This window comes from Pygocentrus nattereri, chromosome 24, assembly GCF_015220715.1.
Source record: "Pygocentrus nattereri isolate fPygNat1 chromosome 24, fPygNat1.pri, whole genome shotgun sequence".
In the NCBI taxonomy this organism is placed as follows: domain Eukaryota; kingdom Metazoa; phylum Chordata; class Actinopteri; order Characiformes; family Serrasalmidae; genus Pygocentrus; species Pygocentrus nattereri.
Genome location: NC_051234.1, coordinates 31176647 through 31201269, shown reverse-complemented (window position 1 = coordinate 31201269; position 24623 = coordinate 31176647). Strand labels below are relative to the sequence as shown.

At 45.9% G+C, this 24623-nt stretch overlaps 1 protein-coding gene across 1 annotated transcript; it reads right to left on the bottom strand.

Moving 5' to 3' along the window:
• Window positions 1–18626: 18626 nt before the first annotated feature.
• myca (MYC proto-oncogene, bHLH transcription factor a) lies at window positions 18627–22402 on the bottom strand. The gene is made up of 3 exons (XM_017709233.2): window positions 22177–22402; window positions 20575–21179; window positions 18627–19653 (listed from the first exon to the last, which is right to left on the bottom strand). The coding sequence occupies exons 1-3, from the start codon at window positions 22290–22292 to the stop codon at window positions 19064–19066; spliced, it is 1311 nt and encodes a 436-aa protein (XP_017564722.1). The 5' UTR covers window positions 22293–22402; the 3' UTR covers window positions 18627–19063.
• Between the last annotated feature and the right edge of the window lie 2221 nt (window positions 22403–24623).

Below are 24623 nucleotides of genomic sequence, written 5' to 3'. Positions count from 1 at the left end.
TCGGAATGAGTTACTCTCTCGTTGGGACAGATCTCGCTCGTGTACCAGAAACACAGAAAATTAAATCAGTCACTACACGCTGTCCAGCCGTGCTTGTTTAACTGAATTAGTTCTCCTTCGCATGTAACGTGTGTTTTGCCCCAGCAGCTCACACCAAACATCTTAATGCACAACTGGAAACTGCACACACGGAGAAAAATCCTCATGTCATTACACTGGATCATCACATTAATCCTCTAATGAGCCGTGTTCCCCCACTGCACTGACAAACTGCACTGACAAACTCAGGACTTTCATCTCAGCCTCTTTGTGCCAAATACAGTCGTATATTGTTTATTGTTACTTTTGGGAGTTAACTGGGACCTTGAGTTCACTATTTCATTCCACCTCATGTTACACATGTGATGCGAATGACAATAAAGCCTCATCCCATCTCATCCCATCTCATCCCATCCCATCCCATCCCATCCAAGGGTTTGAACAATTTCAGTCAAATTACATGACATGATACATGACACCCTAGCAACCGCTAACCATTTGGCAACACCCTAGGAACCGCTGGCTATTCAGCAACACCCTAGCAACCGCTAACCATTCGGCAACCCCCTAGCAACCGCTAACCATTCGGCAACACCCTAGCAACCGCTAACCATTCGGCAACAGCCTAGAAACCGCTAACCATTCAGCAACACCCTAGCAACTGCTAACCAATGGGAAATGCCCTAGCAACCACTAACTATTTGGCAATGCCCTAGCAACCACTAACCATTCGGCAATGTCCTAGCAACCGCTAACCATTCAATAACACCCTAGCAACCACTAACCATTTGGCAACACCCTAGCAACTGCTAACCATTCGGCAACAGCCTAGAAACCGCTAACCATTCAGCAACACCCTAGCAACTGCTAACCACTATGAAATGCCCTAGCAACCACTAACTATTTGGCAATGCCCTAGGAACCACTAACCATTCGGCAACGCCCTAGCAACCACTAACTATTTGGCAACGCCCTAGGAACCATTAACCATCCGGCCACGCCCTAGCAACCACTAACTATTCGACAATGCCCTAGCAACCACTAACCATTCAGCCACGCCCTAGCAACCACTAACTATTTGGTAATGCCCTAGCAACGACTAACCATTCAGCCACGCCCTAGCAACCACTAACTATTTGGTAATGCCCTAGCAACGACTAACCATTCAGCCACGCCCTAGCAACCACTAAATATTTGGCAATGCCCTAGCAACCACTAACCATTCGGCAATGTCCTAGCAACTGCTAACCATTCAGCAATGCCCTAGCAACCGCTAACCATCGGGAAAAACCCTAGCAACCGCTAACCATTCAGCAACACCCTAGCAACCGCTAACCATTGGGAAACACCCTAGCAACCGCTAACCATTCGGCAACACCCTAGCAACCGCTAACCATTCAGCAATGCCCTAGCAACCGCTAACCATTCAGCAACACCCTAGCAACCGCTAACCATTCAGCAATGCCCTAGCAACCGCTAGCCATTCAGCAACACCCTAGCAACCGCTAACCATTCGGCAACGCCCTAGCAACCGCTGGCTATTCAGCAACACCCTAGCAACCGTTGCTGGGGCTCCTCTGATGTTTGTAGAGGGCTGTATATTTAAAGACAGATGATATTTCTTTAGAAGTGTTTTTCCATTTCTGAACAATCGTCTTATAATTTTTACTGTATTAAAAAAAGAGCAGCATAACCGACAGCTCCTGTTTTCAGAATGACAGTCATGATTTATGCCTCTATTGTAGCCGTTTGATTACTGGCATTATTAAAATAACACAATCTTAAAATTCAGGAAAATTCAGGCCGGGTTTAATATCTAATCTCAGCTTCAGGATTCAGAGCAGCTTCCTGTGAAAGGGCTAGCAGCTCTTCTGTCAGTGGCTCAGCGACTCTCCACCAAAATAGGCCAGTCGTACAGCATGGAAATGAATCACTCTCTGGTGAGTGTGTCTGTGGGCAGTGCGGCTGTGTGTGTGTGTGTGTTTGTGTATGTGTGTGTGTGTGTGTGTGTGTGTGTGTGTGTGTGTGTGTGTGTGTGTGTGTGTGTGCCCCTACTATACGGACTGCTGGCAAGGAAATGAACACACTGTTTGTAGTAGCAGTGAGTCATACGTTAACAGAAGCTGAAAATGGGCCAGTGAGAGCTCCTACTTTCTCCTCGGCAGCTGCTGACCGCCCGATTGTCTGGCTTTCAGGCATGACTGAAAGATCCCCGCACACTCACTATTCCTATTTGAGTCCATTTCCAGTACAGAATGTGTTTGAGTTCTTTTCAGCAAATACTCCAGTAGTCCAAATCCGATATCTGTCTTTTTGTATGTAATATAACCACTTATAAATTTCACTTAAATCAAAGTTTGGCTGCTTTATTGTCGGGAGAGTCCAAGTTCAATGCCCAGTGATGCCACAGCCATCCGTGGCTGTATGCTAATTACTTTAATATACCCATGTTTATTTTGTGAATTGCATGAACTGATAGAGTTCGTATTTCTGACTTTAGGAATTTAGGAATTTTATCTTATCTCATAGCATCTTATCCCAAGCTAGGACACCTTAACCTACTCAATCAACTTTATGTCTGTTACCAAGCAACCGATGATACATGCGCAGCTGGAACATAAATACTGGATAAAATAACGTTTGAAAATGTAAATTATATAGACAGATATTAACGAGTGGTAAAGTGTAAGTTATGAATATTGTGATAGCGCCCCCTGTTGTTATGGTGAAATAACAGCACGTTTCTTCCACAAACGCTGTATCACTCCACTGAGATGCCGTTGCTAAGCAACGACTTTGCCAGCTGTAGGAGACGCTCAAGCCGTTTGAACGTTTTTACTGCCACAAACAGAAAACAGACACTGTTAAGATCACATTTAACTGACAGCCGATTTGGTCCGACTCTGAAGACGAGACTCCAAACACTAAATTCCCAAACTGTCGTCACCAAATTTCACGTAAATTATTGTGCACTCACAGCTTCACCAAGTTCAGACTGAGCTCTCTTTGAATTTCAATGCACTCACAGTCACCATATTCATCTGCTCGGGGAAGGGGCTCAAAGCACAACCCACATTAGAGAATGTTCTACTGCACATTAATGCAGTTACACATTTTCACCAGAGGGGTCTCCAAATCCCCAAACCTGACTGTAGCTTTAAACCTTACTGTAGCTGTAGCTGTAATATAGCTGATACCATCCATTCATCCATCCATCCATCCATTTTCCAAGCCGCTTCTCCATCAGGGTCCCCGGGGGAGCACGGGAGGGGGGGATGGGGGGGGGGGTGCTGGAGCTATAGCTGATACCAATCCATTAAAATGAATGAAAGTATGTACGTCTGCATGTGATTCCATTAACTTAGGTCCTTTGCTCTGCCCACAGTTAGGATCTGTGTGTGTGTGTGTGTGTGTGTGTGTGTGTGTGTGTGTGTGTGTGTGTGTGTGTGTGTGTGTGCGTGTGACATGACTAAACTTTCACAGTTGAGACTGAAGCTAATCCCGCAGCCCGTAAATGACCCACAACAACACGTCCCACACAAACACACTGCTGCTGCCCACACACCTGCCTGCCCTCTCCCTCACACCCGTTCAGGGATTCACACAAGCACTCAAGCCATCTTTACAGCTTAGCCTTCAAACATAAGCAGCAGTGTTTCTGGGGGGTTTTACGTGATTTGAACATATTTACTGTAATCCGACTTCTCGCCTCAAAGCGACGGTTCGGCCCTTACCCCCGAAAGTTTTCAGACACCTATTCATCCAAAAATGCTTCTGAAAGGAAGGGCATTCATAACACTCCTAAAAAAGGTGGTTCTTTAACGGTTCTTCAGTAAAGAGAACGGTTCTGTACAGAACCACAAACACTCAAAGAATAACAGAAGAAAAGTTCTTCGCATCATGAAAGGGTTCTTCAGACTGATGGAGAATGTGCTCTACATGGTTCTAAATAGAACCTTTCTGGAAATGTTACTGTGTCAAGCTTGTAACACCAGAAGAACCCTTTTCGCTGCTATATGTTAAAAAATCCGATTACTTGCCCAGCCCTATCCCACTGTATTGGTCAGCGCTCTTCAGTTTTCTGTAACCAGAACTTTAGACGACAAACTTGCCTGATTAACTACATCTAAAGGGAAAATAGCGTGAATTTAAATTTCAGATGAGCTATCGCTTTAAGGACCGGTCAAAGCTTTCGCATAGGTCACTATGATTCAGTTCGACTGCCCATTAAAAGAGTGCTCAGATGTGATTACACGTCTAGGCGGGTCATTTTCCTGGGCTCTGTCATTTTATCTAAAAACACTTGAAGGTTATGGTGTCAACTTGCATCAGCGAATGACCCTACAGCAAAGCCAGTTATGTAATTTCTTTACCTCTGTGTGTGTGTGTGTGTGTGTGTGTGAGTGTGTGTGTGTGTGTACTGATGCATGACAGTGTGTTTGGGTGGGCTACAGCAAACAACAGGTAAAGCATTACACTTCGCCTTGCTAAAACCCAGACTAATGGCAGACCACATTACGTATGTAGTCGTGTCTGGAAAACAGATTTTAAAGAACAAAGTAGCGACACAACAGCTGCTTTATATACAGCTGCCTTTGATGTTTCATATCCAGTGTAAGGAATGTGTAAGGAGTGCTGGAGTTATGTGCACTCTGACCTTTTTTTTGTGCATGAAGAGCCTAAACAAATATGAACATGTTTTATTATGAATTTCAGATCCACCGTGATAACGAAGAGCATCAGCGACTTACATATTTCCAGGGAACAAGGCACAAACGGATCTGGACAAGGGATACTTCCCTTCCTCATATAGGCCTTGTCTATAAAACGATATCAATAATTACCTAATTCAGTCTTATATATATATATATATATATATATATATATATATACATATATATTGATCAGGCATAACATTCTGACCACCTCCTCGTTTCCACGCTCACTGTCCACTTTATCAGCTCCACTTACTGTATAGCTGCACTCTGTAGTTCTACAGTTACAGACTGTAGTCCATCTGTTTCTCTGATACTCTGTTACCCTGTTCTTCAGTGGTCAGGACCCCCATGGACCCTCACACAGCAGGTAGTGTTTAGGTGGTGGATCATTCTCAGCACTGCAGTAAAACTAACACTCTCACTGTCCACTCTATTAGACACTCCTACCTCGTCGGTCCACCTTGTAGGTGTAAAGTCAGAGACGACAGCTCATCATGTTTTTGGTTGGTGGACTGTTCTCAGTCCAGCAGCGACACTGAGGTGTTTAAAAGCTCCAGCAGCACTGCTGTGTCTGATCCACTCAGACCAGCGCAACACACACTAACACATCATTTAAAACCTGCTAGATTTGAACGATTTACGATTTACAAGAACTCGGTCTCCACACACCGTACTGATGCATCCCTCATTGATACTGAATTAGTTTCTTTTGCACGTCACCCAGAACTACTTGCATACCTCAAGAAAGAGTCAAGAGCCAGCCAGCAACACATGGAGCCTGACATCACAGCCAAAACCCTAGCAGCTGTTCAGAGGGAGAGGACCATATGTGTGTATAAAAGACTTAGGGGAAACTCAACTGGCTAATTCAGATTCGCTGTGAGACTTTATATTCCATGAACTGCGAGCGAGCAGCCTGTCAGGGAGAACGCTACTCTGTGGTGGTCGACGTGCGTCTCATTAAGAGTGCAAACGTGGGAGGCCGAGTTTTCCAGCAGTGTGTTTTCGTACGCGGTCTGGCAGCCAGACAGCTCAGGGTCAACACGGCCAAGCAAAACCCAGACACCGCCGCTGCCGCCGAAACTGTCTGAAGGAAAAAAAGAGAAAGAGATAAAGACAACGGGGAGTTGTCCTATATCAAGCCTCTATAAATAATTCTATAACTTTCTTGCCTGCTTAGCATGCGAAGGAGAGTGATGGAGGAGGTCAGAGAGGGACAGAGAGAAGGAGAGAAAGAGAAGGCAAGAAGATGTGGAATGGAGCACACAAGCTGTGTCCCAGTTCAGGGCCTGCGTCCTTCATAGGCTGCATTTGAAGGCTGATGGCGTCACAGGGGCGAGACTAGGCTGTCCCATTCCGTCATATCTCCGTCCCTCTTTTCCATAGCAACGAAGGATCCTTCGCCAGCCAACATATCCCGAGGTTCATTGCGTGCCAGCAAGGATTCGAGAACATCAACAGAGGAGAGAACGGCGGCCGGGGAGCAGTTTTAGACGTAGGTATTCGGTTTAAACTTAGTTGAATCAACAGAGGAGCTGACACAGAGAAGCATCTCCAGCTCTAATGAATGAATGGATAAATGAAAAAAAAAACATTACAAAAATCAGGAAATCTGCCGTAGCAGAACGTCTCGTTCCGGTTCTACGCAGCCTTCGAAGGACATGCCTTCGTAGACCGCATCCTTTTAAGGATGCAGTCCCTGAATTGGGACACGGCAGCAGCCTCCTTCTGTGCATGAGGAGTACAGAGGGTGTGATGATGGCTCAGAATGAGAACCAAGGGCTGCGATTTAGCCTCGTCCCTGCAGACCAAGCCCCAGACCTGACGAAGCCCCAGCTGGATTAGTCAGCCTAGTGGAGCTGGACATTTTATTTCAAATTTTAGGTTTGAATACATAAAATATTATTCCAGAAATATTAGAGATTAGAGATTCTTTCTTCCCCTTCCTTTGCATGCACTGCATTTTCATTACCGTTTGGCCTGATCTTTTCTTAAAGCCTGTGGGACACTGTTGTGTACATCAGGCACCCAACATCCAAAATTTCGAAACCATTGGTTTTAATGGAGGTGCGTGCATCCAACAGTGCCCAACAGTCAGTAATTCAGGTGTTCTTGATTGATATCACAGTATAAAGAAGTCTAATGGTTTAACATGCATTCGGGGACTCATTCCAGATGCATTTAATGGCTTTGTGATGGGATTTTCCTACCGGAGACTAGTGGTCTCTAATGGGAGCCATTTAGCCAGTTCCTATTACAAAGGAAAACCATCACGTTTTAATCCTAATAGTTCTAAAGACACCCGGCATCAACGTGCATCTCCAGTCAGAAACTTACAGCACTGCTTACCTATATGTTATAAGTTACATGGGTCATTCTACAGAAACGTCCAGGAACTTTTCTATCCATCCCTAGGATTCAAGCAAAGTAACACCAGTGACATTTTTAATGAAAAATGCATTTTATCAAACCACACGCTGTCGATCAGGGAACGTCCACTAAAATATGGAATTTAATCCATTTATATTCTATTATTTCACAGTGACCTCAGAATAAAGTCGGTCACACCAGTGACGTCAGCTTGAAGCTTCGTATCAGATCATGAGCTGAATGAGAAGATCTCTGAGAACTGAGAGACACAGTGGACTCACCATGAGCTTTTCTCCATAGATCCTCAGAAAACAGGTCAAAGGGGTTCGAGTGACGTCATCGGTGTGACTTTTATTTCAAAATAAGAGACTTTTTGTTAAGCGGTGACACCAGTGACACGACTCCTGGGGAACTGTCATTCTATATTTTACAATATTTATTTGTCAGTTGTTTTCTTTATGTCATTTCATTTATGTATTTGATAGTCATATATTAATTATTGTAGTTTAAATAACAGAAAAATGTGTTTATTTCTTCAAAATACGGCCATCACACACGACTGTGGGGACGAGCTCTTCTGAGGTGCTCTGAATTCTATAGGATTGATTTAAAAACCAGTGTTGCTAAATTGAGGCTCAAGAAGGTGAAACTGTTAAAATAACATTATTTTATTTGAAATTTATTTTATTTAAATATATAAATATACTTTTATAAATAAATGTACAATAATATATCTGTCAACGCTAGGGACACAAAAATGGACATTTCTGTAGAATGACCCAGATATTAAATTATATCTAGAACCAGACCATACAAAGCTATGCTAGGTGACATTTACACCAAGAAGGGCAGTCAAGCTAAAGCCTTTAAGACAAACGGAAAAATGCTGAGGGAATGTTACGTAACACTGCTATCTTAGTCACATCATAGCTTATTTCACCTCCTATCTTTTAGCCAGAAAACAGCCCATCGGATGATTTAGCCAGATGATACCAAACGTGAGAGATTCACTAAATTATGTTGGAAATTTTATTCCATTGAATCAATTTATTCCAATCAAATCAAAACACAGAATTTAAATACAAATAAAAATAGAAATATCTAAGAAGAAAAAGAAATTATTTATATATATATATATATATATATATATATATACAATAAACACAATATACACTAGTACTGCATTATTCCAGTAATAAGTTATGAATGTGCTGCCGTTCACTTTCCTTATGTGCAGTTAGTCTGAGGGAGATAGATGAGATGCAGGTTCTCAGGGACAGGACACTGATATAGAATCTTCCAGACTGTACAGGATACGGATAGAAGACGTACAAGATGCCAGTCTCTATGTTTAAGTACAGATGTGCTGGATTGAAGGTGCAGAGGATCAGAGTGAGTCTGTTGGTGTGGATGAGGTGTGGATTGTCCATGGGGATCATCATGATGAGGACTCAGAGGTGCAGTGACAGGCCTGTGGAGCGGAACACCAGCAGTACTGGCCGTTCAGAAACTGCCTAAGCTTGATGCTTATCTGTGCTCTCACTGCTTCCTACATAGTATGGCTGTGCTTTTTCACTCTCGGCTAACCGATGCTTCTTATCTGAGGTGCGAGAGTCTTTTAAAGAGAAGCTAATCAAACGTCTTACTATTTAGGGTTTTAGACCTCCATGATTATTTGAACAGTTAAGATGCTTGACTCTTCCCTACAATCTAGCTCTGTTAGTAAACATTGGTCAAGTAGCTCATTTCTTGGCAAAATACGGTATAGTTTCAAACCCTGATAGAAAAGCCAGTAAAGACCTGCAAGGCTGGACTCTAGCAAAACCACCATACGTTGTGTTTTGGACATTGGTCAACCAGCATGCTGAGAAACTAGTTAAACCAGCACCAGACCAGCATAAAGCAGCTTAGACCAGCTTAGACCTGCTTTTTCAGCAGGGAAGTTACGTTTAAATCAACTTTCAATGTGGTAACCAGCCAACTTGCTGGCTGGAGACGACATGCAGCATCCAGACTTTCGCCTTTGGTCTCATTTTATTTGGACAGTCCACTATAGTCCCCTATACATTATCTACAGATGTTCTAATTGTTAACAAACTATCCATTGAAACTAAACAGCAGTGGGGGTAGGGCTAGGACTTGGACCAGGGGTAGGGCTAGGACCAGGGTGAGGGCTGGGTTTAGGTGTGGGTTGAGGTTAGGATTAGGATTAGAGCAGGTTTAGAGTAAAATTATGGTTAATTTAGTAGATATTTAGTTGAATTTAACTTGAAAATGAATTAAGTATCTACAAAGCATTTAAAATGGACTATTCACATAAAGTGTTATGTTGCCTTTAAATACAGAGAAGAGCATTCATCTGCTACTCGATGATTCTTATCAGTGGTGCAGTAGTTTTACAGAGAGCTGGAGTGTTGATGAAGTAGCTGACTAAAAAAAGTTTATTAACGAAATGATATTTTCAGCAGGTATAGTTACAAAGCCATGTTTAAATCAACGTTCAGTGTGGTCGCTATCTAGATAGCTGGTCAGTTAGCTCGAGGACTGCTATCTGAGGAGGCCCACTGTTGGCCCACTGGCAGCAAAGCTGGCAACCATTTGGAGATACAAGGTTTTCTTCTGACAGCAGCGAAATATATATGTATAGATATATATATAGATATAGATATATATAGATATAGATATACACTCACCAGCCACTTTATTAGGTACACCTAGTAAGGGCTAGTAAAAGGTTGGACCCCCTTTCACCTTCAGAACTGTCTTAATTCTTCATGTCACACTTTCAACAAGGTGTTGGAAACGTTCCTCAGAGATTCTGGTTCGTTATTTGAGTTCCTGCTGTCTTTCTATCATCTGGAACCAGTCTGCCCATTCTCCTCTGACCTCTCACATCAACAAGGCATTTTCATCCACACAACTGACCGCTCACTGGATATTTCCTCTTTTTCGGACCGTTCTCTGTAAACCCTAGAGATGGTTGTGTGTGAAAATCCCAGCAGATCAGCAGTTTCTGAAATACTCAGACCAGCCCGTCTGGCACCAACAACCACGCCACGTTCAAAGCCCCTTAAATCCCCTTTCTTCCCCGTTCTGATGCTCGGTCTGCACTTCAGCAAGTCGTCTTGACCACCTCTACAGGCCTGAATGCAGTGAGTTGCAGCCGTGTGATTGGCTGATTAGCTATTTGTGTTAACAAGCAACTGAACCTAATAAAGTGGCCGGTGAGCGTAAATGTAGTGCAGAAACAAAGAATGGAAGAAATACTCTGTGTGCAGAGAGGCTACATGTGGTACTGTGGTTACAGGCAGGTAGAAGGTAGAAGGATGAGGTCAGCAGGAAATGATGTGGTGGTTTAAAGGGGCTGGGGCGGGGGGCAAGAGACAGAGAAAGACAGAGAGGGAGAGAAAAAGAGAAAGAGAGAGAGAGAGAGAGACGTAATGCACTCAGATCTCCATCTGTCTGAGTGTCTGGCGCTGCAGGGACCTCCATTCTAAAAAAAAAGGAGGGATTACATAACCCATGGAAACGGGTCCAGAAGAGGCCAACGTGTCCGCCTGTGAGCTGCAGTCCCACCCTCGCTCATAGCCTATAAAACAGCTGATAGCTTCCCTTAACTCAGCGCCAGAGCACGCAGACCGAGGAGACTGAGGGAAACTTATCTACACTACAAGGCCAACATACAGCTCCTGATGCATACACGATACCAGAGCTTATCAGAAAGCTGATCATAATGTTCAACAACATGATTTCATGATAAATTCCCAGCGGTGGATGGAGAACACAAACCATGTAGTGGAGTTAAAGTCGAGACCCCCAAGGTAAAATATTCCTCCAGTAAAAGTAGAAGTTCCTCCCTTTAGACCTCCACTTGAGTAAAAGTACTAAAGTATTTCCCTTCAAATGTACTTAAGTATAAAGTAAAAGTACTAAAAGAGGAATTCTGGCTCTGATGTCCTGTTATCATTTTTATAACCAGACTGGCTTCATGAACTCATTTCAGGTGAAAGTCCTCCAGCGTCTCTCTTGGTAAACCAGTCTTTTAATAGAACGTCATTAATTAGTGACGCTGACGTCTATTAAAATGATCAGAAGCACAAAACACTGAAGGTAAACAGTTTCCATCAGGGAGAACCGAGTGGCTCTGAAATCACTTTTTACACACAAGCAAAGTTTCAGTTTCAGATTTATTTACAACTTAGTTCCAAGTTTAAGTTGAATAAAAACTGGCTTTAAACTCAGGATCACAGATGAGCTCCTTTACTATGTTGATCTGTAGGCGTCTGTTCATAAACATAAACCAGCCCAAACTCATTTACTATAAAATGAAATGGTGTTTGTAGAAATTCAGAAAAAAGCCGCGTCAGTCTCGACTGCATATGTGGACATATTTCTATATTGAGCTCTATTTACACAAAGTTAGGTTAGTTCATCATTTATGTTGAACAGACTCTCCCAAAGTTTTACGCTGCTGCGCTGACGTTGAACCGCGTGCTGCACTGGGTCGGTATGACCAACAGGTCAAAACCAGCTCTAAACAAAGTGACCGCTGGGCCCTGATTGGTGCTCTGGCTTTGCGCTTCTTTCGTTTTGACATGTTACGTTTTTATACACACAGAAACCAAAAGGAACGACAGATTTCTCAAAATGTAGGAGGAAAAAGTCGGATATTAGACTCTGAAATGTAGTGGAGTGAAAGGAGAAAGTCGCCCAGAACGGAGAAACTTCAGTACAGATACACCAAAAATACTAAAGTACAGAAACTCATTACATTTACTCAGTTACTCAGTTACTTATTAACAGGATGTGCATCAAATGACACGCCTACATTTACATTCTAAATGTCACTAATGTGCGTATTAAAATATTTACAGTGCAAGATTTCATTGCAATGTTGCTGCACAAGATTGTAGACTGTGACGGGCTGACGATATAGAAAGGTCACTGAGTTCACCCAGTACTCACAACATCCTGCACATGAGAACTAATAGGTTGGTTGGTTAGTGTAGTGGGTAACACCTCTGCCTTTTACGCTGTAGACTGTCAATCCCCCACCTGGGCAAACACCCTACACTATACCAATAAGAGTCCTTGGGCAAGACTCCTAACACCACCTTGGCCTCCCTGTGTAAAAGGATCAAATTGCTTAAAGAGAGGGTCCTTCAAGGGGTCTTCAGTGAAGAAAATGGTTTCAATATAGAACAAAGAACCCTTTAATCATGCAAAGGGCTCCATCTGTTTTCTTTACTAAAGAACCCTTGAAGAGCCATTCTTTTTAAGTATGTTTAAAATGGTTCTATTAAGAACCATGAGTTCTATATGGGACCATTTCGTGCATGGTGAAATGGTTCTTCAGATTGATGGGGAGTGTGTTACATATGGTTCCATATGGAACCCTTTTGAAAATGGTTCTATTTTGCACCGAAAAGGGTTCTTCTACGGTTAGGATTCTAAGCTTGTTGCAATAGAAGAACCCTATTTTGGTGCTATATAGAACCATATAAAGCACATTTTCCATCAATCTGAAGAAGAATTTGGAAATGGCTCTTTAGGTGTTCAAGGTTCTATATAGAAGCATTGTCTTTACTAAAGAACCCTTGAAGAAACAGACTTGCCCGGAGAGGTGGGCAGCCCAATCCACAGCGCCCGGGGAGCAGTTGGGGGTTAGGTGTCTTCCTCAAGGACACCTCAGTCACGTACTGTCTGCTCTGGAGACCTTCTGGTCACAGGGCCGGTTCCCTAACCTCCAGCCCATGACGGATCGAGGTAAGGGGGGGGGGAATTGTGTAAGTTTGATTTCTGGATTTCTCTTCTAAGTCCTAACCGTCCATTAGGGGTGTAAGATTGTGCCATCGCAGTATTGAGAAAACCTGTGACTGTGACTTGTGGAGAACGGACGTTCTATTGATTATGACATCTAAGGCAATTACATTGTCTGGACACCAATGTTTGCAAGCAATCAGCACCAAACAACAACCCACTCCTGCACTCCTCCTGCCTCTCAGGGGGTTTTTAGCCAGCCAATAAAATCCTTTCCAACTCAGAACAGATGAGTAATGTGGGATATATCCTACTTTAGAAACAACAGACTGCATTTGTTTGTATATGTGTTTTGTGATACCAGGCAAAATCCCATAAAACTTGGAAAAACACAACTCATTCTTTTTATTTGACTTGATTTAACTCTTGGGATGATTACATTACTTTTAACACTAATGATTTAAGAACTGGGATAGGCTCCAGCTCCCCCATGACCCAGAAAGAGAAGTGGCATAGAAGATATGTGTGCGTGTTTATATTTCCAAAAGTTATTCACTCACTCATCCAAATCACTGAACTCAGGTGTTCCAGTCACTTCCTTGGCCACAGGTGTATAAAGCCGAGCCCCTCGGCCTGCAGACTGCTTCTACAGACATTAGTGAAAGAATGGGTCGCTCTCAGGAGCTCAGTGAATTCCAGCGTGGTGCCGTGATCGGACGCCACCTGTGCAGCAAGTCCAGTCGTGAAATCTCCTCACTACTAAATATTCCACAGTCCACTGTCAGTGGGATTATAACAAAGTGGAAGCGATTGGGAACGACAGCAACTCAGCCACGAAGTGGTCGGCCACGTAAAATGACAGAGCGGTCAGCGGATGCTGAGGGGCACAGAGCGCAGAGGTCACCGACTTTCTGCAGAGTCAATCACTACAGACCTCCAAACTTCATGTGGCCTTCAGATCAGCTCAAGAACAGCGTAGAGAGCTTCATGGAATGGGTTTCCATGGCCGAGCAGCTGCATCCAAGCCTTACATCACCAAGCGCAATGCAAAGCGTGGAATGCAGTGGTGTAAAGCGCCGCCACTGGACTCTAGAGCAGTGGAGACGAGTTCTCTGGAGGGACCAATCACGCTTCTCCGTCAGGAAATCCAATAGACGAGTCTGGGTTTGGCGGTTGCCAGGAGACGGTACTTGTCTGACTGCATTGTGCCGACTGTAAAGTTTGGTGGAGGGGGGATCATGGTGTGGGGTTGTTTTTCAGGAGTTGGGCTCGGCCCCTTAGTTCCAGTGAAAGGAACTCTTAAAGCTTCAGCACCAAGAGACTTGGACAATTTCATGCTCCCAACTTTGTGGGAACAGTTTGGGGACGGCCCCTTCCTGTTCCAACATGACTGCACACCAGTGCACAAAGCAGGTCCATAAAGACGTGGATGAGCCAGTTTGGTGTGGAAGAACTTGACTGGCCTGCACAGAGTCCTGACCTCAACCCCATAGAACACCTTTGGGATGAATTAGAGCGGAGACTGTGAGCCAGGCCTTCTCGTCCAACATCAGTGTCTGACCTCACAAAAGCGATTCTGGAAGAACCGTCAAAAATTCCCATAAACACACTCCTAACCCTTGTGGAAAGCCTTCCCAGAAGAGCTGAAGCTGTTATAGCTGCAAAGGGTGGGAGACCCTATGGATTAAGAATGGGATGTCACTCAATTTCATATGCGTGTGAAGCCAGACGAGCGAATACTTTTGGAAATATAGCGTAAATACAGAATCGTGAGCCCAGAGAAACGTTTCTGTCATTTATACAGATCCATAAATATCATCCTACAACGATAAGAGTCCCTGATATTGACAACTATCAAGAGCAACATCTGTTCACATGAGCAGTTTCAGCCTTTGGCCTAAATCTCATCCCGACGATGCACGATGCACTGCGCATCACGGAGAGCTTAGCTTCTCGTAAACTTAGAGCTACTCACGGCTTCAAACACATAGGGTCTCATAAGGTCCTTGAGGGCTTTGGGAGTTCACAGCTCATTAATAACAATCAGTGAAGAAACATGAGAATGCATTGTAAATACGATGGCATGATTATTACGGGTCTTCTTCATGCTTTTACTGCCACGGCGAGGCAGCGCTGAACACAGACGTACAAACACACTCAATGCCAAACAGCATACGTTTCTGGTTGCCTTAAAAATGACACGCCACAAACAAACCCTTGAGTGTTCAGCCTTCCGGGAAGCATGCAGAGGAACGAAGATGATCAAAAATGTAAACAATAGACCGAACTGTTGCTTGAGCAATAACTGTGCATGTCTTCTCTGTCTGTTAGAATTAAAAGAAGCGATTTTCTTTCGCGAATGCATTTCATTTGCATTCGATTGCATTGAGAGAATATGGGGATCATGCAGTGCTGGGACTGGCTTGCACACAGAGCAAACCAGCCGGGCTGTGGATGCCCTGCCTGTTTTTAGAGTACGTTCAGCACACAACGGAAATGGAGCAGCGTATATCAAAGGCAGTCATATTGTAGATGAAATGAGCTCAAATGAGACACAACAGACTTTTCTGCATCTGGTATCGTCCTGCTTTTAAAAGAGGGACGAGACAAATAATAACGCAACGCAAAAATATGTTTGGGAATAACAATATGAGGCATGACATGTTATTAGAGCATCGTTATCATGGCAAAAGAACAGCCTGGAGGATATGAGCTGTTGTTGTTTGTTGTTTTCCTCCAGTAACACCCCCACCCCCACCACCTCCCCCACCCCACCCCCCAAAAGGGGCATAAACAGAAGGTGGACATGATAAAGAGGCACCTGAGTTTCGACTCCGCTCCGTTGGATCTGATCCATTTGCCAGCTCAGGTGTCACTGCGGTGCTCCACTGTTCTGCCCAGCTGCCACAGGTCATGGTCAGCAGGTTGCATGCCTGTCATTTGGTCAACAGATCTGGGATTACAGCACGAGGCAAAGGCGCTGGAACAGGATACGAGGCTGAAATCAAGCGGCACTTACGCAGCTTCCAGCGCGCAGCGCGCAGCGGGCACTCCTCTCCGGGTCAGCCTGGCTCCTGGACGCGGGGCTGGACTCCTCTCCGGCCACCACGTCCACCTCTCCGTCCATGCGCTCAGACCGAGCGCGCGCGGGGAACCTTCTGCGTGCGGTCCCGTGCAGCGGGGGTGACGTCACGGGCGCGCTGTCACGAGAGGAAAGAACAAAATCTTTTTCTTTTTCTTTTTTTTTGGGGGGGGGGGGTTACTCGTGGTAACAAAATGTCACCGTGACTTTATTCCTCGCACGCGTAATCCGATGACCCAAACGAGGGACGTTGCACGAGCTAAAGGGACGAGGTGCGCGTGCGTGGCTGAAGCTGTCCGGTAAAATGACGCGCGCGAAGGTGGACAGAGCTCGTTTAAGCATCGCCCTTCGTTTCCTTAAAGGGCAACTCCACCAACTTTTCAACATTTCTGAACGTTTCACTGCGCGAGGTGTGAACTGAGAGATCCTGAGTGGGTACCAGGTGATGGGAACCAGGGGTCACCATGACTACAACACAGACATAGACACTTTATTTATCATCCAGAACCACCAGAGAACCTAGACGAGCCTTCTGAGCTTATATGGAATGATGCTTTATTGGAAAATCGGAAATATTTAGTTTCCTTTGGGGGATTATTTTGCCTCACAACACCCTGCATGTGTCCCTCCACCATGAGAGGATTTTTAAAATATATATATCATAAAAAGCATATTAGGCATTACCCAGAATAACTCTCTGTCAGGGAGCTTTTAGAGGGGGACGTCTGGTTCCTATCACCACCACTGTGAGCGGTTCTGAGTCTGTACGTTTGTCAAAAATGGAGCGTTTCAGACGGAACCGCTCTGCATGACTATGTTTACATCACAGCCATAACATTATATAGAAATGAATTAAAATTGGTGGAATTCCCCTTTAAGGTTCAAACCTCCTTATTTAATGAAGACTGATGAGAATCTGAGAAGCCAAAACAGTAAACCCCCCCCACCCCCACCCCCCGCCTTGTGTCCACACTCACACGGCATCTTATCAGCTCCACTGACCACATAGGTGCACTCTGTAGTTCTACAGTTACAGACTGTAGTCCATCTGTTTCTCTGATACTCTGTTACCCTGTTCTTCAGTGGGCAGGACCCCCATGGACCCTCACAGAGCAGGTACTATTTGGGTGGTGGGTCATTCTCAGCACTGCAGTAACACTGATGTGGTGGTGGTGGTGTGTTAGTGTGTGTTGTGCTGGTCTGAGTGGATCAGACACAGCAGTGCTGCTGGAGTTTTTAAACACCTCAGTGTCACTGCTGGACTGAGAATAGTCCACCAACCAAAAATATCCAGCCAACAGCGTCCTGTGGGCACTGATGAAGGACTAGAGGATGACCAACACAAACTGTGCAGCAGCAGATGAGCTGTCGTCTCTGACTTTACATCTACAAGGTGGACCGACAAGGTAGGAGTGTCTAATAGAGTGGACAGTGAGTGGACACAGTGTTTAAAAACTCCAGCAGCGCTGCTGTGTCTGATCCACTCGTTTCAGCACAACACACACTAACACCACCACCACCACCACGTCAATGCTGACAATGATCCACCACCCAAACAGTACCTGCTCTGTGAGGGTCCATGGGGGTCCTGACCACTGAAGAACAGGATAAAAGTGGGCTAACAAAGTAGAGAAACTCCTATATGGTCAGCAGAGCTGATAAAATGGACAATGGGTGTAGAGATGAGGATGTTTGTTTTATTGGTCTTCGCTTTCTGGCTGCCAGTTATTTCCCATCAAGGTCATCAGGCTGTAACGCACAGCTTCTCCTCCCACGTTTGGGTGCTGAGAAACTATCTGGCTGTATGGGCGTTTCTGATTGGCTGATGTGTGATGCTTGAGTTCCTGTGGTATTTCAGCCACGGTTGTAGATCATGAATGATGAATGACTTCACCATCTGCTGAAACTGGCATAAACAAAGAGCGTCTCTCCCTCAGCCCACCTTCAGCGGTTCCTACCCTGTAATAAACTGCTCTTGGGCTTCTCGCTTACATGTATGCAGATGCCAACTGGGGACGTTTCTAAGAAATGCCTAGTTGTCCAGGAACAAAATGCTTGTGGATCTGAACTAGTTGACTCCTAGCTGCTCTGCACGCAGCCCTACTTTAATGGAAAACGATGAGGTGCTTGTATGTTTTGGCTTTAGGCAGTAATGGACTGTGTAACACACATAGGGGCCCACATTGTAAACACAGAGGCAGGAGGCCCACTTTGAGAGCTTCCCCTCCATCTACACTCAGAAAAAAAGGTGCGACGACACTGTCACTGGGGTGGTTCCCTCAGGGGTACATCTCAGCACCTTCAGTCAGGGAACATAACGGAACCGTAATCCACTGAAATGATCTGTTCTAAGCTGGACTGACTCCACACACCCCGCCTCGCCTCGCCTCCAGGCTTTTACTCTACTGCTCTGTTTCAAATCATTCGGTTATGAAAAGGAACAAATACCAACTTTTCACCTGGAGGAACTGATTTAAGCTCCACAATCAGACCTTAAACCCACTGTAGAACCTTTGAGGGAACGTTTACACTGTTTGGACCTTGATGAACGAATCATGTTCCTGCATGGTGCCTTTATTTCTAACAGTGTGCCTGACCTCAGTGAACCGTGCACTTGTAGCTCAAACAGCGGACGAGAAAATACGGCGAGAGCCTGCTTTCAGAAAGAAATGCATTTATGAGTCAGAATCGCTGGAACACACCGTACAGTGAAACGCAAAACTGCCTGAAGAACACTCAGACAATACAGATCCAAAAATACATTTCTTAGCAAATATGAATTCATTATATACAAAAACATACAAATTATTTTGTCAGGGCCACGAAAACCCTGTGTTTTCTTATTTTATTAATAAAAATAAATGACTTAAATACAAATTATTCTATTGGACCACCACTATAACTTGAACCTGTGGCAGCTTTAAAACATGGACCAAAAAAATCTGACAGTATTAAAAAAAAAAAAAAAAAATTGCATTGAGCATGCAACATCACAACTATGCCAGCAACGGTCTTCAACTTGCATAAAAAAGCAGGAGGGGGAACAAAAGTCTTAAAAGTCTGTTTTCTCAATAGTCTCTGCAGCTTATTATATTCATAGCTGACTCCTCCGTAGCTGCTGTAGCCTGTGTTTTAACAGTTCGCTCTTTCGCCTCAGCTGCTCTTTGACGGACAGCAGCCTCTGCTCGTCCGACTGCATGCTGCGGATGCACTCTGTGGCTTTCTTCAGGATGACCACCTTGGCCGCCTTCTCGTTGTTGGCCACCTCGGGGATCTCGTCCCGCAGGGCGAAAAAGCTCAGCTTGAGTTCGTTCCTGCGCTGGCGCTCCAGCACGTTGTGAGTCCTCCGTTTGTCGTTGTCCTCCGAGTCCGACGTCCGGGGACTCGCGCACTTCCTCTGCTTGCCGTGCCGGCCGCCGCCAGCCAGCGAGGCCGCCTCCAGGCGTGCCCGCTTGACCGCAGGCTGCTCGTGACGCGTCGAGGGGTGCGCTGCGTAGTTGTGCTGGTGTGTGGAGACGTGACAGCGTTTCAGCACCAGCGGGCTCAGCTGCCTGGTCTCGCACGCCTCCACCTCGCTCCGTCTCTGCCGCTTCTCCACGGTGACCACGTCGATTTCCTCGTCATCCTCCTCCTCCTCCTCCTCCTCCTCTTCCTCCTCCTCCTCCTCCTCCTCCTCTTCGTCTTCTGCGATTAGGAAAAAAAAACATTAGGATCACATGTCAAGGACTGACCCAATCCGTGCACGTTCCCAGAGCTCGGAGCTGTGGGAAAATAATGGAATGTAGCAAGTGGTATTCGGCACAGGGAGGGAGGGAAGGAGGGAGGGAGGGAGGGAAAGAAAAATCTCTGCATTCCAGTCCCCACCCACTTTCCTCATCAGCTGATATTTGAACACTGCAGCGTTTAAAGCTTCCCTTACAGCTCAGACTTGTCTAGCAGAAAAGTTGGAGGGGGGGGGGGGGGGGTCTTTATGCAACCACCACAAACCCCTATCATCCACTGAAAACACACCAGGGCCATGGAACATTCTTATGACCACTTTATTACACTTTCTAACACACACTCCTACAATCTGATATCTCTTCAAGGGTTCTGTAGTGAGGGGAATGTTTCTACTCAGAACCCAAAGTTCTCTGCTCACTTAAACCAAAAAGGGCTCTTCTGTAAAACCCTTTTGGTGCAACACAAACCAAACAAAGTTCAAACGTAGAACCGCAGAGTTCTCCATCAATCTGAAGACCCATTTCATCACGCAGAGAACCATTTAGGCTTCTAAACAGAACCATTCCTTTCACTGAAGAACCATTTTTAAGGAGTGTGAAACACTACGACATTTCCAAATTTGCACGCTGGCTGTGAGAGACAACTGCAAACACTGCTGTTGCAAATGAAGACGGTCTATTTAAGGCGTTTCTCAGACTCCCAGTGTCGTCATAATGGCTCTTCACCTACACCATGACGCTTTCTCAATCAACGCGCTGACCCATGGACTACTAGTCCCCTCAGACGGATATCAGCTGACTACAGAGGGCACATGTCCAGCATGCCAAAGCTGAGTGAGTGACAGGAGCGGTTGCAACACATCAGTCGGTAAACGTAACGTACCTGAATCGCTGCCACTGCCGCTGCTGCTGTTAGGCGGGGTGTCCGGCGTGACCTCCGCCGCCCTGGGTGACTCCGTGAGCGGATAAGGGAAGACCACAGACGGGTCGATGCACTCGGAGGCCGGCGTGCCCAGATCGTGCAGGTAGGTGGCGGCGGCGCTCAGGCGTGTCGGGCCACCGCGCTCCAGCAGGGCCGTGTCCCGGCGGGCTGCACGCAGCGAGGCCAGCCGCTCGGAGACCGCCCTCTCCAGCTTGGCGGCAGCTGAGAAGCCGCTCCACATGCAGTCGTGGAGGACGATGGAGCCGAGCAGCGCCTGCGACGGATCCATGTCGCAGATGAAGCTCTGGCTCACCGCGTCGTCGCCCAGCAGCTCGGTGACCATCTCCAGCTGGTCAGCGGTGGAGGGCCGCCGGCTGGGCGAGAGAGGGGGCGTGGGCAGCAGCTCGAACTTCTTCCAGATGTCCTCGCTGGGGGCCGGCGGCTGCCGATGCTGCTGGTAGAAGTCCTCGTCTTCATCGTAGTAGAAGTACGGCTGAAACGAGTCGTAGTCGTAGTCGTAGTTCTTACACGCCAAGCTCGCGCTCATCGGCATGATGGCTCTGGGGCTGGGGGGAGGGATAAAGAAGGACAACCATAAGCCAGACGGCATCAGCAAACACACCTACAACCTGCCCGTGAGAAGTTAAAAGGGGACCTCCCCCAAAATTTCTGCCCAGTTAAATGGTTAAGATGTAAACGGAGGGTGGCTTGGAGTGAAACGCTCCAGAACTGCTCACAGTGGCGGTGATAGGAACCAGACGTCCACCTCTAAAAGCTCAGTTATTATACGAAATGGTTACGAATTCACTGCGTGATATCTAACACAGTTTTTACAGTAGCTTCAGAATTAAGTTCCATTTATCTTTAATCCCCCAGCAGGCTGCACGCAGGAGGAGACACGACAGTCCAAGAAAACTCATCTCTTCCCATTTTACACTACTTCACCATTATCAGAACTACATAGGAGAATTCAGAAGACCTGCAGGTTCACTGGAGGTTCTGGACAGGCAACAACACGGCTTCGTCTGCGTTGCGTCCCTGGTTCCCATCACCACCCCTAAAATAAACGAGTCTCTACAAGTGAACCAACCACTTTAGACCAAACCACTGTGAGTGACCACCAGCATCACGCAGAAATTCTGAGAGGTCGGTGGAGTTCCCCTTTCAGTGAATGCATGCATGGACCTCCTGCTGCTGCGCCCAGATATTCCCCAAAGCAAACAGCGGCCATGCATGCAGCTGACCAGCTGATGTAAACAGCAAAGATGCATGGATTCATGCATGCGTGCGTGCGTGCACAAAACTCCTCAGAGTAAAAAACCCTGACAGACGCCGACATTAGTCGGTTAACCCTAACGTCACTTTGCACGACGATGCTGAAGTTTCCACCTATTCGCCAGCTTCTTGGTGGAATTTCCCCGTTCCACCTTAAACGCTGCAGCAGTTAACGTTAACGCTCTTCATTTAAGGTGGAACGGGAAAATTCCAGCAAGAAGCTGGCGAATAATAAGCAGCACGAGAACATGGCAAAAAAAATCCCCCATCTGCCAAGAGGACTCTTACCATGTATCAACAAAAACACCGTCAGAATGAGCGAAAACGGCGCAAGAAACGCACTTCGCGCGAGTAAAATCCAATATTCTCCCGTGCTCCAGGGGTCCGGTGGTCCCTGGCACCATGCAAGGGTAAGTCACAGTCTTGGGGGTCTCCAGAACAGAGAGGTAAACAGCGCGGCTGCTCCGCTCGCCTGCGCTCCGCTCTGCAGTCACCGAGCGACTGACGGGCGCTTGTCACCGCACCGCCAATAAGTCCGCTACTCCACTACGCCGTGCGTTTGTATATCCCTCCGCCTACTTTCCCGCCAAATGACGGCGCACTTGTAAAATCCTATTTTTCGGACTCGCTGGACACATTTTAAGGACGAGGCTCGCAAAATTATGCGAGTTAATGACCTTTTCGACTTCTTTTTGATCGTAGTTCCAATGCCTTGTCGCTCACTGTGCCGGCGTTGGGACTACTTCTTTGCTCGGAGGAACATCTGGTGGGCGAAATTCTGTGACGACAAAGCTGAATGAGGGAGCGAGTGGCTGGAAACGCGGCGTGTTTTTTTTTTTCTCTGCTCGTGGTATTTCCACAGCGTCCTATACGGCGTTTAATCCGAGCAGGTAGTAAATCATATGCGGCAGCCTTCGCATTCAGTGCGTCTGTGTGCGAAGGCGTTGGATAATACGAGGATAATTCGGCTTCTTGTTCGAATTGACCCGTTCCACCTTAAATGGCGCCGCAGTGACAGCAGAAGCATACGGCGCCTCAATGGAACTGCTGCACCATTTAAGGTGGAACGGGACAATTCAGCCAGTGAGACGCAGGTCCTCTCTGAGGCGCTGAAAAGTCAGCAAAAAGGCAGAGAACAGCTGCCCAAAGTGGGAGCGAGGGACATTGAAGCCTGTGATTCACCGAGAAGCCGTCTGTCCTTCACTTTGTTGGACGTGGTCAGGAATCTTCAGAAACTATTCCTGGAATCCATCCACTAACTGTTCAGTCTGGGGAGCCTTTTTGGCTCGTATCAGGTTCTAAAAGGCCTTAAAACAGTTGAGTGGAACCAGAAATAAAAAGTTATTTCATTCATATACATTTCACCTGCCCTATAGCACGAGCAGCATCCTGCATTAGTCTGTTAAATGGGGAACTCAACCAATTTTCAAAAGTTCCGCATAATAAAATGGTTGAGATGTTAAAAGAGTCATTCAGAGTGGGTTTGGTGTGAAGCGGTTCAGATCTCTTTACAGTGGTGGTGATGGGAACCAGGGGTCGCCATGACTACAACACAGATACAGACACCTTATTTACCATCCAGAACCACCAGAGAACCTCCACGAGTCTTCTGGACTGTTGATAATGGCAAAATAGTCATAAATCTGAACAAAACATGTTTTTGGGGGGGACTGTTTTGCCTTACAGGGCCCTGTGTGCTCCCCTCGACCATGCATGGATTAAAATAAATGTATTAAAACACATTTTTAGGCCAAGAATTTGTCATAAAACTCCCTAAAGCAACTTATCAGACAGTAGGAAGTGTATTCATGTACTTATCTTCTGTGAGGGAGCTTTTAGAGGTGGATGTCGGAAGCACCACAACAGTTCTGACCCGTTTGGGCTCTCTAGGACAGAGCATTTCTCACCAAACCACTCTGTTTACATCTTAACCACTTCAGTTTGGTGGAGTTGCCCTTTGGCCATGAATGTTTCTGCAGTATAACAGCCAACCAGCAGGTTTTCAGAGACCCAGCTTTCTTTAAACAGTGAATTGTGAATTAAATAGCTATGAAATTTGTCGTTTCTGTTTTTTTTACTTGCAGTTTATGTATCCAGGTTTCCAAGGCCCTTCATCCACCATCTTTTAGACATATGTTTATGATTTCTCCACATAGGAAAATGTGTTTCAGAGCTTCTCGGCCACACAAGGTTAAAACCAAGGTTCCTCACGAATGAGCACAAGCAGCCGTTCTCCTGACCCCAAATGATGAGGTTACCTTTGGTTCTATAGATGGGCTTACAGCGCCCCCTGCTGTCTGCTACTGAATACAACAGAGTGGATGTGAAGAGGATCATGAGTGTCAACAGCTGAACTTCTGCTTTCAGCTCTTACCCGAGAGAGACATTTTCCAAAATGCAATAACGGTTAGCTAAAACCATGGCAGCCAACCGCAAGCCTCAGAGAGAGTGTGTAGGAGTGTGAAGGCCGTTCGGTCTCACACCGGTGGTTCAGTCGTGGTGCGCAGGGAAGGCCTACAAACAGGAGATGACTAAAGCAGGTACTGTTTGGGTGGTGGATCATTCTCAGCACTGCAGTAACACTGACGTGGTGCTGGTGTGTTAGTGTGTGTCGTGCTGGTACGAGTGGATCAGACACAGCAGTGCTGCTGGAGTTTTGTCGGTCCACCTTGTAGATGTAAAGTCAGAGACGACAGCTCATCTGCTGCTGCACCATTTGTGTTGGTCATCCTTTA

Excerpts from the sequence above, each read along its gene's own strand:
- myca (XM_017709233.2), bottom strand. The coding sequence starts at position 22,292 with ATGGTGCCAGGGACCACCGGACCCCTGGAGCACGGGAGAATATTGGAT. Across the intron at positions 21,180-22,176 it reads GGTGTTTTTGTTGATACATG|CCCCAGAGCCATCATGCCGA; the intron begins GTAAGAGTCCTC and ends CCCTCCCCCCAG. Across the intron at positions 19,654-20,574 it reads CGGCAGTGGCAGCGATTCAG|AAGACGAAGAGGAGGAGGAG; the intron begins GTACGTTACGTT and ends TCCTAATCGCAG.